Source organism: Delphinus delphis, chromosome 11, assembly GCF_949987515.2.
Source record: "Delphinus delphis chromosome 11, mDelDel1.2, whole genome shotgun sequence".
Taxonomy (NCBI): Eukaryota; Metazoa; Chordata; class Mammalia; order Artiodactyla; family Delphinidae; genus Delphinus; species Delphinus delphis.
In genome coordinates, this window is record NC_082693.1 from 6,357,853 (window position 1) to 6,373,117 (window position 15,265).

At 51.0% G+C, this 15,265-nt stretch overlaps 1 protein-coding gene across 1 annotated transcript in view; it reads right to left on the bottom strand.

The window, feature by feature from the left end:
- The window catches only part of VWF (von Willebrand factor), a 136,293-nt gene that overhangs the window by 18,569 nt on the left and 102,459 nt on the right, over positions 1 to 15,265 (bottom strand). Inside the window, exons 38-43 of the mRNA XM_060024146.1 lie at positions 14,413 to 14,612; positions 8,301 to 8,403; positions 7,805 to 7,879; positions 5,503 to 5,607; positions 4,152 to 4,357; positions 2,475 to 2,624 (exon numbers count right to left, since the gene is read on the bottom strand). Coding sequence (XP_059880129.1) covers positions 2,475 to 2,624; positions 4,152 to 4,357; positions 5,503 to 5,607; positions 7,805 to 7,879; positions 8,301 to 8,403; positions 14,413 to 14,612 — 839 coding nt within the window. The remainder of the gene's footprint in view (positions 1 to 2,474; positions 2,625 to 4,151; positions 4,358 to 5,502; positions 5,608 to 7,804; positions 7,880 to 8,300; positions 8,404 to 14,412; positions 14,613 to 15,265) is intronic.

The window sequence follows — 15,265 nt, forward strand, 5'->3', positions numbered from 1 at the left end:
AGCTGTAACTAAATCTCAGTGCTTCCTTCTCCTCCCAGAAGGTGTGAACATTCTGTCTCTAAGACAGGCCACTCCGCCACCCTAGAGCCATCATCCGGTCGAGAGTTCTGGACGTGGTACCCCCTGCACTCATTTCTGACCTCGGGACCCACCATCTTCCTGAAGCCGCCTCCAGCGCCTTGGCCTCTAGACAACCAGGTTCACACCCTGTGCCCTGCATTGATGGACCAGAGTGGGGACTGCACAGAGGACCCAGAGTCCACGGGCTGAGCTGAGCCCATCCATTTTCTTCTTGAGAAGTTCATCTCTGGAGCAACACAGATTGAACAGGTCTGACTGGACGGGGCGAACCCTGGACCTGAAAAGCCACACTGAGTTGAAGCCAGGTTCCATAAAGCCACGTGCAAATGAAGCTTCTGAGAAAGCGAAACATCCTCCCAGGCCCACAGTGAGGAACCGGACGGATGGGCAGAGAGAAGCGGAGACAGGGGCTCACGGGACAAACGGAGAGAAAAGTGGTACAACCACGGGGCCCACCTGCAGGCCCTGCACTTCGTTTCTGAGTGATCCCTGTCTTTCCTATAAATCCCCTTTTTATTTATTTTTAAATTTGTTTATTTATTTTTGGCTGCGTTGGGTCTTCGTTGCTGTGCACGGGCTCTCTCTAGTTGCGGCGAGCGGGGGCTACTCTTCGTTGCGGTGCGCAGGCTTCTCATTGCGGTGGCTTCTCTTGTTCCGGAGCACGGGCTCTAGGCGCGCGGGCTTCAGTAGTTGTGGCGCGCAGGCTTCAGTAGTTGTGGCGCGCAGGCTTAGTTGCTCCGTGGCATGTGGGATCTTCCCGGACCAGGGCTCAAACCCGTGTCCCCTGCGCTGGCAGGTGGATTCTCAACCACTGCGCCACCAGGGAAGTCCCTCCCCCTCTTTTTATTTTAGCAAGCTTGAGTGGATTCCATTCTTTGCAATCAAAACTCCCTACCAAAACACAAAACGTACTGGGGGCCCATTTTATAAAAACAACCTCTAAACACCACTCTCTTTACTTGACAGCAAGTTATTTCCACTGCCTCCCATGGCCTGTGGGAGGAGATGGAGACCGATGGGTTTCCAAAGCCTAGTGTTCCCCAAAGGCACACCTGGAACCACGGCATCATCCTCTCCCAAGGGGGCCGGCAGCCCTGCTCCTCCGCAGCATGAGCCAGGCAGGTAGCGCGCAGATGACCTGAACAGACCCCCCCATCTGTGGATTCACTCCCAGGCCCTCCCCTCCGTCACCAAACCACACACGCTTCCGAAAAGAAGCATCGAGAGGCTGCTCTGCACCGCGGTTACAAAAGCAACCGCTACACGCGTGCACTTGCCTGTGCTGCCTCCTCTGCTTTTATCATTATTTTCTACTGATAATGATGCAGTGATAATAGTAGTGTAACTGGGCAGAACACTATGGAGCCTTCCTGGGACAGGCCCCCCCGCCCCCCCACCCCCCGCCGGACCCTCTGCTTCAGCTCCTCTCTGAAGGACCTACGTAACAGTATTTAATGCACATTTCCTGAGTTGTTTTGCAGATGTGAAAACCCCCCACCAAAGGGAAGATGTTAACTACTGGGTGACCTGAGAACATAGCCCCAGGCCTCCTGTAGCCTAAGGACTGATCACGGTAACCCCTGTGACACCGCCCCGTTACCTCACCATCAGCCAATCAGAGAACTGTGCACGGGCCGCCCGTCCCCTGCATGGCCCTGCAATAAGCCTTTCTCTGCTCCAAACTCCGACATCTGCATTTGGCCTCACGGCGCATCGGGCACGTGAACTTGCGCTAACAATAATAGCGTTAAACCAGCAAACAGAATTGAACCCACAGTACCCCCGCGGACTGTGGTTCCCTTTTTCTAGAGTCTGCTCAGTCTTCAATGTGCAAGAATAAAGCTCCCCAGACACACAGGAGCCGTAGGGACAGGCCTCCACACGAAGAATTAGAAACTGGACTGGGGGTTTCAAACCCCCAAATCATACCTCAAATTATAAACATGGCTCAACTTCTGTACCTCAAATGATAAACCTGGCCTGAAAACTCACCAACCGGTGTAGAAACACTACAGTACACGGACACGGGGACCATCTCAGAAAATTCAGGACCTACGTCTGTACTAGGTGTAGGCTAAGGAGATGTCTGAAAAGGGAAGAGACAGATAGGGGGAAATATCAAGCCCTGTTTTCTAGGCAATTAAGCCACATCTCTGCTTAGACCAACTCCCCAGCCCTGTGGACTCAAGACCGCACAGCAGACATGACTGCCAGCCAAGAACTGGTCACAGAAGGATGACAGCAATCCTCTCCTCATGCTCCTTTCCTTCACTCAGCCCCACTCCCCTCCTTGCCCCTCCCCTCTGGCCTTGAACCAGAGGTTCCTAAAGGGGCTTTCTTGCCTATTCCTGGGATCCCCTCCCCTACTTCCCTACCCTATTCCTCCCCCTTACCGGCCGGCAGCTGTCTCCACAGGCCTTCTGAGAGCACTGGGCCACACGCAGGCCCATCACGGCATCCTCCAGGTCCGTGCAGGTGCACACGTCACAGCCCTCCTCCCAGAACTGGCCCACAGGGTAGATGGTGCCTTGGTGGACACACACCTGTAGACACAAGGTTTCCGAGAGTGAAGTGACTCAGTTCATCTAAACAAGAGGTGAGTAAGCATCTACGGCGTGCTGGAAGCTACTCTAGGTGCTGAGACTACAGCAATAAATGAAAGCAACATAGTCTCTGCCCACGCGAAGGGATGCTTGCATAGTAGAGTTTGCCCTCTTCCCTCCCCTGCCCACCTGCCTCAGGAAGGTTCACCCTGGGAGTGGCTCCTTTTGAGTCCCTCGAGGCCCTCAAGTGGGGATGTAACACACTGGCCGCCTTGACCCACTATCACTGCTGCCTTAACTGCATTTAACTCCTTCCTGTGTCACACGGAAAGCTGCACCCTAATTCTCAGACCTAGTAAATGTCCTTGAACTTGGAACCCACCCACGTATAGCCCTCTGTCCCATCAGGAGTGGCTGAAGGTGAGGGAAGGGTGGGCAGGGGTTATGAAGGAGTGTTCCCTTCATGCCCACCAATGACAAGGAATGTATCAAGAGAAGACAGAGCGTGAGATGTGTTTGAGAGACAAGGGATCCTGTCTGGAAGAACTGTAGGCTATGGAAGGAATGTGGGACATGAGATCCCAACGGTTGGTTACGATTAGAATCGTAAAGCCTGGGATGCACGTGATACACACGCTCAGCCTTTATCTTCTAGGAATGAGGTACTGAAGAAACGCTTGGATCATGAGGCTTAGAGGCAGGTTTTAAATTACCCCAAGTGTGTCCTCTGAGGGGCACATTTTTCAAACCATTTTCCTACACCTGCTCAGTCTTCCCGCTTTTGTACAATGAACTCAGTGAATGAGACCCCCGGTTCTTGGATTAAGAAGCCCCCCTAAAAAGTGTTACCGCCCAGAATCCCACTTCTAGGAATCTATCCCAAAAGACACTCTGGCAAAAATACAAAATGACAGATGCAGAAGGCTGTTGCAGCGTCGCTAGTAACAGCAAAAGGCTGAAGCCACTCAACTGTGAGTCCACACGACTGAACCAAGATGCATCCTTGCCGTAGATTACTAAGCTGTGAAAAGGAGTAAGGCAGATCTCCATATACGGACAGAGGATAATTCTACTATAAATTGTTAGATGAAAAAATACACATTCAAAACGGAATTTATAATATGCTACCCTTCTGGGGAGAAATAGGAAGCGATATAAATTTACAAAACTTGCTTATATTTTCAAAAAGAAAAATAGATGGGTACACCAATGAAAATGATAAATTATGAAGGGAGAGAAGGAGCGAGGTAGGGAAGGTGAGGGTAGAGGTGAGATTTCTGGGAGCGCATCGTTTTGTAATTTAGGTTTTAGAATCATTCACGCGTTTCGAATCATCTATAGCACCCAGCCATGCTCAGAACATGGTAGCGTCTCTGTAAGTACCTCCTGAGCTAATTAGATTTAGGCTGAGATGGAATGCTGATGCCCCTTCACTGGGCCACACAGCACTCGTGTGGGCAGGAAGGCAAGTCTTCCACAGGAGGATGTGTACGGCCATCGTCCCAGCTGGAGCCGAGCAGCCCCTACCTTATCAGGGAGGCAGGTCGTGGTGGTGCAGCCGCAGTCGTTGGTGACGGTGGAGGCCAGGTACCCCAGTGGGCAGGTCACCGCCGAGCTGGTACAGTTGCAAACACACTTATACTCATCACAGCACTGGGTCTTCTGAAGGACCGGCGTCCGGTGCGGGGGACAGGAGGGCGGGGACGCCCTTGGGCATTCCTCCTTCCTGCAGGCTGAGGGGCAGCACGAGGTGATGCCCCGGTCCTGCCACACTGAGCCCTGCACTCAGCCTGGGTTCCTAAGCGTTCAGCTACTATATAAGGTCCCAGGGAACTCTAGCCCCAGAATATTAAGTCAGAAACACACGGGAGCCCAGCTCAGGAGCTGAGGGATAGTCAATCATACCAAAAAGTGGTTAGTCTGCAGAAAAATAAGAAAACTAACCCAAAGGAGAAATATGAAGCTATTTTAATGGAGAAGCTAAGGCTGCTAGGCTCCACCACCTTCCCGGGCACATCTGGAAGGGGTGGGGTCCCTCCAGCTGCAGATACTCAGAGATGACTGGTGTAGAATCTCTGAGACCCAGCGAGCCCTGGGCACATAGGTACTGGTTAGCATTTTTATAAGCTGGTAGCTTATGAGATCCTATCCCCAACCTCAGTACCTGGAATAATAAATGACCTACAGTTTTAGGTCCTCCAACAATGATGAATGAAAAAGGACAGCAATCTCGTCAAATCCACAATGCCCTTTTATCACTGCCAAATCCCATCCCATGCCTTTGCCTGTTCCCAGCTTTCTGCAGATACAACGTGTTCTCCCGCACTCGAGGGCTTTCATCTCAGAACTTGAGTGAGATTCTCAATCAACAGGATGAGAAATGGGTAGTGACTTAAAGTGGGTATCCTTAGTAACTAAATACAGAATTCAGCTTCTTGACATGTCCAGAAACTGTCTTTAGTCCAACCCTATGCTTAAATTGTAGTATTTAGAAATTAAATACATAAACATACAGAGGAAGAAAAATGTATAAATTTATTTGGGAATAAGATCCAGTGATTTGAACCAACCAAGGGTACATTCCTTCCCCTCCACGGCTTATGGGAGGTGGGAGAAAATAAAGATTAGATCTGGAGGCTTCTTCATCTCAGGTCCAAATGCCACCTAATAAGCCCAAAAGGGGGATGCCTGCACCCCGTTCCCCATCGTAGCCTGCGGCTGGGAGGAGTCTTAGGGCGCTCAGTCCACGTGTGACCCTGACCCCTTTGTTCTAGACACACCCCAAGCCCAGACTCAGCTCACTAGAATACAGGATGCCTTCCCAGACCAGGGGACAGTGACTGCACCGCCCGTCCTCACCCACGGAGGGAGAACTTACAGCAGGTGAAGTTGGGTCTGCACTCGCCGGGGTTGGTCAGTGTAGGCTGGAGGCCACCTTCGCAGTGAGGCACCGGGGGCAGGTCACAGCTCACCAGGTCACACACTGAGGGCCCAGAGAGAGAGAGACGTGCACTCAGAATTCAGCGAGGCTACTCTTGTGCTAGTGAGTGGCTCCCTACGCTACATTCCTACTCACGCAGACCTTCACTGTCACATATGTGATGATGATAAATTGAAGGCAGAGCTAGAGATGGAGATAGAGGGAAAGATACAGGAAGATGAAAAGAGGGGAAGAGATGGAGATAGAGATGGAGATACATGGACAGGGAGGGGGCGGGGGAGGTGATGATAGACAGATGATAGATAGATAGATAGATGATAGATACATAGATAGGTAGAGAGATAGGAAGATAGATAATAGATAGATGATAGATACACAGATAGATACATAGATAGGTAGACAGGAAGATAGATAGATAGGTAGATAATAGACAGATAGATGATAGATACATAGATAGATAGATGATTGATAGATAAATAGACAGTAGATAGATAATAGAAAGATGATAGGTAGGTAGGTAGATAGATAGATAGATAGTAGATAGATAATAGAGCGATCGATAGATAGGAAGGTAGATAGACAGATAGATAGATACAAGCCATGTTGATTACTCTTGTCATCTGCAGGGACTCCAGATCTCGGCCAATCACTTGAACCCTCTAGACCTCAGGATCATCTTCTGTAAGGTGGGCAGTCTACCTCACAGGGTCGGTCTATTGATGTCTTGAAATAATGAAGGCAAAGTGCCTGGCACGTTGGAGAAGCTTCACAATGTCCACAAAATGAGGGCTTTGAACTAAATGACCCCCAGTTCCCTCCACTGTTAACATCTTAAGACCTATTTTTACTAAATTGTTCTCCAGTCAGATTCGCCCCTCACTCCCGCCCCGCCACATAAGGCTTCTCTTTATCCCTGCTAAATTTCATCAGCCTAAAGCAATGTCTCAGATGATTTCTTTTTTAGATCCTCAGACTGTCTTGATCTATCTGCTCTCCCTCAAAGGTTTCATCGCCTCAAACTTCACAAGCCTGTGCTTTATGTCTTCATCTGTACAATTAACAAATGCCTGTGACAGGACGGGGACAAAGCACTAGAGACTTCCTGCCGTGTTTCTCAGAATTCCATCAGCTCTGGATTCATTTAATTATACCGTTATTCAGCCCATTATTCACGATGCAGGTTGCAGGCCTGTAATGAAACCCTTTGACAAATAACGTGTTGAAGTCAAGGTGCCCATGTGTGGCCTTTTCTACAGTTACTCTGGCATAACTGGCTCTGCAGTAAATCCCTTGCACCTCCCCCACCAGTGATTACCCCATTCTTTTATTTTTGGGGTATCGTTGATAACAATATTACGTGTTTCAGGTGTATAGCACAGCGATTCACAATTTTTAAAGGTTATACTCCGTTTATAGTTGTTATAAAATATTGGCTATGTTCCCTGTGCTGTACAATATACCCTGGTAGCTTATTTATTTTATACACAGTAGTTTGTACCTCTTACTCCCCTGCCCCTATCTTGCCCCTCCCCCCTTCCTTCTCCCCACTGGTAACCACTAGTTTGTTCTCTACATCTGTGAGTCTGTTTCTTTTTTGTTATATTTACCAGTTTGCTGTATTTTTAGATTCCACATATAAGCGCTATCATACAGCATTTGTCTTTCTCTGACTTCTTTCACTAAGCATAATACCCTCCAAGTCCATCCATGTCACTGCAAGTGGCAAAATCTTATTCCTTTTCATGCCTGAGTAGTACTCCATTGCATGTATGTACCACATCTTCATTATCCATTCATCTGTTTTGCGGGGGGGGGGGGGGGTTCCTATTTTTTGGCCACGCCACGCGGCACTCGGGATCTTAGTTCCCCAACAAGGGATCGAACCTGTGCCCCCCGCGATGGAAGCATGGAGTCTTAACCACTGGACCACCAGGGAATTCCCTATCCATTCATCTGTTGATGGTCGCTTAGGTTGTGTCCATATCTTGGCTGTTGCAAATAATGTTGCTGTGAACATTGCACCCCATTCTTTTTTAATGCTTTCAAAACTTAATTTAATAAGTCACAGCAGAATCTTTCTAGGAAACAAATCCTTTTTTCCAGAGGCTACTCTTTCTGGGTTTTGGAAAATCCACACCCTGCTCCTGACCACGAGCCCCTTCAGCACCACCACCTTGGCCCCCTCTCCCCAGAGCGGGGCTGGGGTTGGACCCCGAGAAATGCCACGGGTGACACATACCACACTCGTACTCGGGGCAGCACTGCTGCGTGCTCTGCCGGAGACGGGCCACCTCGCACGGGCCGCACGCAGGCGCTGGGGGAGAAAAGGCCGCGGAGGTCAGAGAAAGAGATGGCAGTACCCACTGCAGACTCTCGGCGACGGGAACCAGCCAGGCCCGCTGACGAATGAGTCTCCCGGTGTGTCCTGCTGTCCCCTCAGACACACTCTCGGGAGAACAAGGCTGAGGGCCAAGGAGGGGACAGCAGGGCAGGCACACACACACACACACACACACACACACACACACACACGCACACGCACATGCACACACACACACACGCCCCCGAGAGCTCTACCCCCGTGCAGAAAGGGGAGCCCAGCCCGGCGAGGCAAGGAGGGTGGGGCTGGCGTGGGGAATCCACGTGTGGATCTGGTCCCCCAGGTCTGCAGACAGGTGGCCTCCCCCAGGTCTGCAGACAGGTGGCCTGGCGGGAGCCCTAGGGAGGGGCCTCACCTCGGGCTGTGGGGCAGGGCTGTGTCGTGCAGTTGACCTTCCGCCCGCTGAGGCACATGCAGATCTGGCAGGGCTGGTGGTCTGGGACCCACGTTTCCAGAAGCTGAGGGAGAACGAGGTTCAGAGAGGGCCCAGGAGTTCATGGAAGTTGGGTCCCCCCACCCCTGGCTCTGTCTCCCTGGGGGACACCCAGTGCCCGAGCCCCGCCTGGGTCAGAGCTGCGCAGATGAACCAAGACAAGCTGACAGATGCTGAGGACCCTGCGGAGGAGGCAGCTGGAGAGGCCTGGGGTGCCCGGGGCACCCACACTGCTTCGCACACTCGGGGGAAGGGTAAGCCCCAGGTCTCAGAAAACATGGACGTTTCATCACAGCCCTTCTGATGGTGACACTAAAACAAAGCAAGGCGAGAAAATGAGGACTCCCGTGTCACCCCGCCAGCCACTTCCCAGGCCAAAGGAGAAGCTGGGCTGCAGCTTGAGAAAGAGCCACTCATTTCTGCAATGGACTTAAGACTATGCGGCAGGAAGAGCTGAAGGGGGGACAGCAGGACTCTCAGAACCCTCACATTGTTGGGACTGGTGGTGACGTTCCAGACCTGGGTGCAGTTTCCAGGTGAGGGTCACCAGGGCAGCAGGCATCCCCACTGCACAAGGGCTTCAGAGTCAGGAAGCCCCCCAACTCCTACGTCGGTTGGCTTCACCCTCCGTGCCACTGCCCGGTTTCCTCCCAGGCGAGCCTGCCTCCCAGGACTGTGCAAGAAGCAGGAGGCTGTGCAGAGCACAGATGGGACTGCAGAGCCGGGACTGGGTCCCTTTGGGCTCGGCCCTCAAGGGAAATCCCAGTGAAGTCACCCCTGAATAAATGCCTCCTCATCCAGCAGCTCAAAGGCCGCTAGAAAGTCCCCAGGCCAAGAAGGTCTTACTTATTCCGTCTGCTTCCATGGTCCGCAATGAGCATCTGCCGCGGAGAGGGAGAGAGATGGGACATCTCCGGGTAAACCCCTCCCCGGCCCTGCCCGTCCTCCTGTGGGATTAAACCTTGGAGGCTTCCCTTGACACCTTCTGCTGCATCCACGTAACCGCCCACATCTGAGCGGCAGGTGTCACATGGCACGGTTTAAGGGCTTTACGTAAACTACTCATTTAATCCTCATCGCAGCCCCGTGACCGGGACATTCTTAGTTATCCCCACTCGTCCAAGGAGAAAGTGGAGGCGCTAGCTCGGGGTCACACCGTCGCAGTGCAGAGATGGGATCTGGACCCAGAATCCACTTATTATCCCTGTGTTCTGCTGCCTCCCGGTAATAAGTAGCATTAAACATGTTCAAGATATTTCCCCAAAGGCTTTACACTGACTCATCGTATGGTCCTTCTAGTAACCCTAGCGGGTGAGTATGACCATTACTTACACTGACCAGTGAGAACACTGAGGCACAGACCAGGAGGTCGACCGGGGGCACAGCCGGGGTCTGGACCCGGCATCCTGGCCCTGCACACCACATGCTCTCTCTCCAAACCACAGCCGCCAGGCTCAGCCAGCCCGCTGAGGGGCTGTGGGAGTGCCAGGCCCTGGGTACACTGTCCCAGCCCTCGAATGGCTGACGGTCAAGCCGAGGAAATAGGACTTGCCCGTGAAAAGGTGAATGAGATCACGGAATACTACTCAGCCACGGAAACAAACGATGGAACGTACAGTGTGGATGGATCTCGAGAGTATTACGTTGAGCGAAAGAAGCCAAGCAGAGAAGGAGTAATACTGCATGAGTCCATTTACATAAAATTCCAGAAAATGTAAACGGATCTATAGTGACAGAAAGCAGACCAGCTGTTGCCTAGGGATGGAGGTGGGGACTGGGGGTGTATTAAACAGGGGCATCGGGGAACTTTCGCAGGTGATGGAAATTTCATTATCTTCATCGTGATGACGGTTTTTACAGATGAATGAACTTGTCAAAATTCATCAGATCGTGGGCTTCCCTGGTGGCGCAGTGATTGAGAGTCCGCCTGCCGATGCAGGGGACGCGGGTTCGTGCCCCGGTCCGGGAAGATCCCATGTGCCGCGGAGCGGCAGGGCCCGTGAGCCATGGCCGCTGAGCCTGCGCGTCCGGAGCCTGTGCTCCGCAGCGGGAGAGGCCACAACAGTGAGAGGCCCGTGTACCACAAAAAAAAAAAAAAACACGAAAAAATTCATCAGATCGTACATTTATGTTTGGCGCTGTTTACTGTCTGTGAACTCTCCATAAAGGTGATTTTTAAAATAAAAAAAGAGTGCCAGGAGTGCAAAGGAAGAGTTCACTAGGGCTGCGGGCTCCAGAGGCCTCACATCCTTGGGGACGTGGCCACTGCAGGAGGCTGTGCTTAACCTGGCGGGCAGGGTGCAGCCCTGAGGCCCTGTAAGCAGGACCTGCCTCAGAGGGAAGAAAGTTCAACAAGGACAAGCCTTGAGCGGGTGGAGACGGGGAACAAGGACCAGGAAACAGAACAGAGGCTGCAGCGGCTACTATTCCAGCTTCTCCAAGGGGCTGGGAAGACCCAGGGAGGGGCACAGGGACAGGCGAGGCTGGGCAGAGCGGAGGAAGGCGGGGGGACTCACACATCTCCCCAGGCCTCTCTCTGCTCTGCCTCTTTCCTGCTCTTTTACACGGACGGTGATGCCAAGAACACCATAAATCAAGGGATTTATATGTAGACGTTTAAACGGCAAAAGTGATGAGATAAGAACGGAGATATATATTTATATATTAGGGGTTTCTTTTCTCTCTTTTTTTTTTTTTTTTGGTTGCACTGGGTCTTAGTTGCAGCATGCAGACTCCTTAGTTGTGGCATGCGAGCTCTTAGTTGCAGCATGCATGTGGGATCTAGTTCCCTGATCAGGAATCGAACCCGGACCCCCTGCATTGGGAGCGCAGAGTCTTTTACACTGAGCCACCAGGGAAGTCCCTTCTTTTCTCTTTTTAAAAATGAACTCCAGACATCTAAAATTCAAGAACGAATTATACAGCTTTCCAACTCTCCTTGGCAACATCACAATAGATGACCAAAAGCAGGTGTTAAACGTCCTCTTCCAGGGATTTCCATTTTCCCAGGAAGCTTTAATGAGGCAGGTCAGAATCTATGGCCCTGAAAAAGAGCCCTGTCTGGCAAAGGCTAAGCTTCTAAAAGCGCCCGCGGCCAGCCTTACAGCAGTACCCCTGGCGCATTATGCAGCCAATCGGCCAGCAGAGGGCACTCCTGCATCAGGACAGGCCAACTCCAGGCAGCCCTGTCTCAGCCCCCAGGTTCCAGGGCCTGGTGCAGGACTGTTACCTGGACAGAACAGGTAAGCGAGCTGGCTGGAGTTAAAGATTAAATAAAGATGACAGGAGAACGACCTGCAGAGAATGCAGCAAGGGAAAACTGAAGTCTTCAGAGCCCAAGGTCAAAGCAGGTACTCAGGTACAGGTACAAAGCAAGTCACCAGGCACTGCCCACCCCCGCCAGGATCTGAGGGAAGATGCAAATTAAATGTCAGCGCTGAGCCGCTACAGAACAGAGAGGAGACGAGGCTCAGCAGACCGTCTGGGTGATGCAGGGAATCCCCAATGGAGCTGAAGCAGCGCTTGCCCAGCACAGTGGGGGGTGTGGGCAAGGCGGGACAGCCCATGCATGGCCCCAGATCCCTTTAGAGCCGGCTACAAAGGCAGAGTACATTTTGTAAAATACACAAGAGCTATGGAAACTGGTAAATAGTCTGCCCTTCCAAAATTACCACAAGAGATTTCTACCCTGGATTATTTCCCCGAAGAAAAGTTTTCTGGGCTTTATTTTTCAGTTTCAAGAAAATTCACTTAATAAAAATGTTCTTCATATTAGATTTTTATTCCCTCTCTACTTTGAAAATCAAAGCTGGACCGGCTGGATATTTGTCTTCGTCCGTTTAAACTATATTTTCTGAAATAACTAAAAACGGCTGTGTTCCCTTCCTAGTTTTTTATTAACTAACTTTATGTCGCTTGATTTTAGAATGTATTTATCAGACTGTATCTATGTCAAAATACTGCACTATTTGGATGCCCTCTTCATACACCTCTGATGCATATTCCCATGTGTGGGACTGAAGGGGCAGGGAGCAGGGCAAAGGGTCAGAGAGGAGGGGGGGGAAGGGGGCAGAGACCCTAGGATAACGCCCTCGGGTCCCTGCAGACACCCGACTCACAGAGAGCCAGAAATGCAAACCTGAGCTTCCTTCTCATCTCCAGGATGCCAAGGAAGGGGGCAGAGACCATTTCTGACTGCCTCTGAGAGCACCTTGCCACCAACGGCAAAACCAGCCTGAAATGACCACTGGGTGTCTGCACGCCAGGGCAATGGTACACGTCATCTGCGCCCAGCGGGAGCCCAGGAGCTGTGCACGTCAGGGAGAGCCGTGTAAGGTTTTGTCAACTCTTTGGGGGAGCATTATGGTACCGGCAGGTACTCAGTTTGGCCAGCTGAAAGACGGCAGTAGAGCGCGACTGGGCTTCTTTCCTGGTTCACCTATTACACTGTGAGAACGAACGGGATCCACTGGGCTAAAGCCCAGCGACAGAACAGAGCCGGTGGGACTATCCAGGTAATCGCCTTATTGGTGCCATGCTCGCACGGACACCCAGTCAGCTCAGAGTTTAGCTCCCAGTTCCCGTGAGACCAGTGGCAGGGCTTGGACACTATAGGGTGACCTGGTGTAGTGCATAGGGTCTTTTTAAATCACCTCTTGTCATCTGAGCCTCAGTTTCCCATTCAGAGGGACATGTAATAATTACCCTATGGAGCTCTGGGGAGAATCAAATGAAATGGTCCACTTCCTAGCTTCTGATGGCAGGGACAGAATAGTGTAATCCTGGAATGACTGTTTTCATCATTCTCCAGTTGGTTAGCTAGCTTCACCATGTGTTCTCCCAGTTCTGATTAAATACAGTGTTAAGTCACCTGACCTGGTCCACTTAGTGATGAAGGTCTTCCTTGGTGATGATGGAGATGTTAGGTCTTGAGCGCAGCCCATGGTCATAGAACACATCCTCCTTTGCTAGAAGCCAAATGTGCTGCCCCTCTACCAGGCTCTGTGGTATCATCACTGCCAGTTTGAAAGGCAGGACCACTGCCCGCACTCACAGGTCCACAGACACACACCGCCCCAGGCACTACGATACACACATCGGCAACTTTGAAGAGGTATGGCTGCCATCTGAGTCCAAGATGAGGGAGTTTGGTAAATAAATAGCCTTTGAAAATAATGATTCCTAAAAGGCTAAGAGAACTGATGACTTGATGACTCAATGACTTCCAAGAAGATCAGCCCGAAGGGGACCTAGCAAAAGGGAAATTTCATGTATCGAAAAGAGCAAGCTCTCTGGAATCAGACAGAGCTTCAAATACTAACTCCACTCCCAACCCCATCTCCTACGAACTGCATCCATGGGCAAGGTACCAAGCTCTCTAAGCCCTCATTTTCTCATAGGTGTTTTGTGAGTATTTATGAGAGGGGATGCTACACACACACACACACACACACACACACACACACACACAATTCTATAGTCTAATAAGTCTGAGAAGCAAAAGCTTGCAAGGTACATTAGCATATCAAAAGCTCTAAAGAATCCTGCAATAAAGAAACCTGTCTAACTTGCTTAGCCGGTGTTTTTTAAAACCTCTTGACCACAGGTAACTGTCAATACCTTGCCTGCTAAACACACCTTTGAAAAACGTTGAAATAATGAATATATAGTGCTTAATACAATGTAAGGTACCTAATATATCTTAATAATGGTAGACATCACCATATAAAATATTCTTTTCCCATCCCCTCCTGGGTTCCTAGCATTCTACTACGATGGATATGATAAATATAGTAATGGTAGCAATGTGTCGTTACACTCTGGTGTTTGATCACACAGCTAACCCTAACAGATCCGGGTTCTGAACCAAGATGTGTCTGACCCCAAAGCCGTTATGCCGTACTGTCTTCCCATCCCTCGGGGACCCCCCCCCCCCCCGGAGAGCAGAGCCCTTCAGCCGAGGTTAGAAGGGGCCAATCACGGTGAACACTTCCCCCTACCGGCCCCACGGGGGGCGAGAGGCCAGGGTTCCTACCTGGTGCCGGATCCCATCGTCACCGACGCACTGGGTGCAGGCCTCCTCGGGGACACAGCTGCCTTCCAGCAGCACGTGGTGCAGGGGGCAGAAGCAGCCTTCTGAGGGATGGTCCCCACAGGAGCTCGAGTTGCCCTCACATTGGCGGGGGCAGCCGCGCTCACAGTGGTTGTAGACCAGGGATGGCGGGCACGGCACAGCTGCAGACAGAGAAGGGGGTCACCCTCAAGGGTCTGCACCAACCAGAGGGAAGTGGTTCAGCTTCAAGGCAGTTGATCATCTAACAAACTTGCCGGGGCAGAAACTGCTAGTTTCCACCAATTTTCATTCTCTCCATCTTTCATAGAAATAGACCTTCAAGCCGGGCACGTGACCACTCAGAATAAAGACTACATTTCCCAACTCCCTTGCAACTAAGTGCAGTCATGTGATTACATTCTGACCAATGACCTGTAAGAGCAAGTGTAGACTCTTAACAGCAGTTTCTAAGGATCATTTTTTGAAAGACAGCTGTGTCTCTGGCCCTTTTCCTTCCTTCCCCTCATCCCGCCCCTTGGAACTGGATGTGATGCCCAGAGCTCCATCTTAAACCGTGAGGAAAAGGCACACCCAACTGAGGACGGAGCCAAGAACCAGAATCCACTTTGAGACCCAGAAAGAGCTGGGACTGCCTCCCTCTGACCAGCTGTGTGACACAGAATTTTATTTCTCTCTTACTTGTAGCCAAATTTAATCCCAACTGACGATGTGAACCTGTGTATCCTTAGGAAGTTCTATGGTTCTTTTCTTTGAATACACATATATTTAATGCTTCGAAAATTCTCTTAACCTTAAGTAAGGAATCCACAGCTAT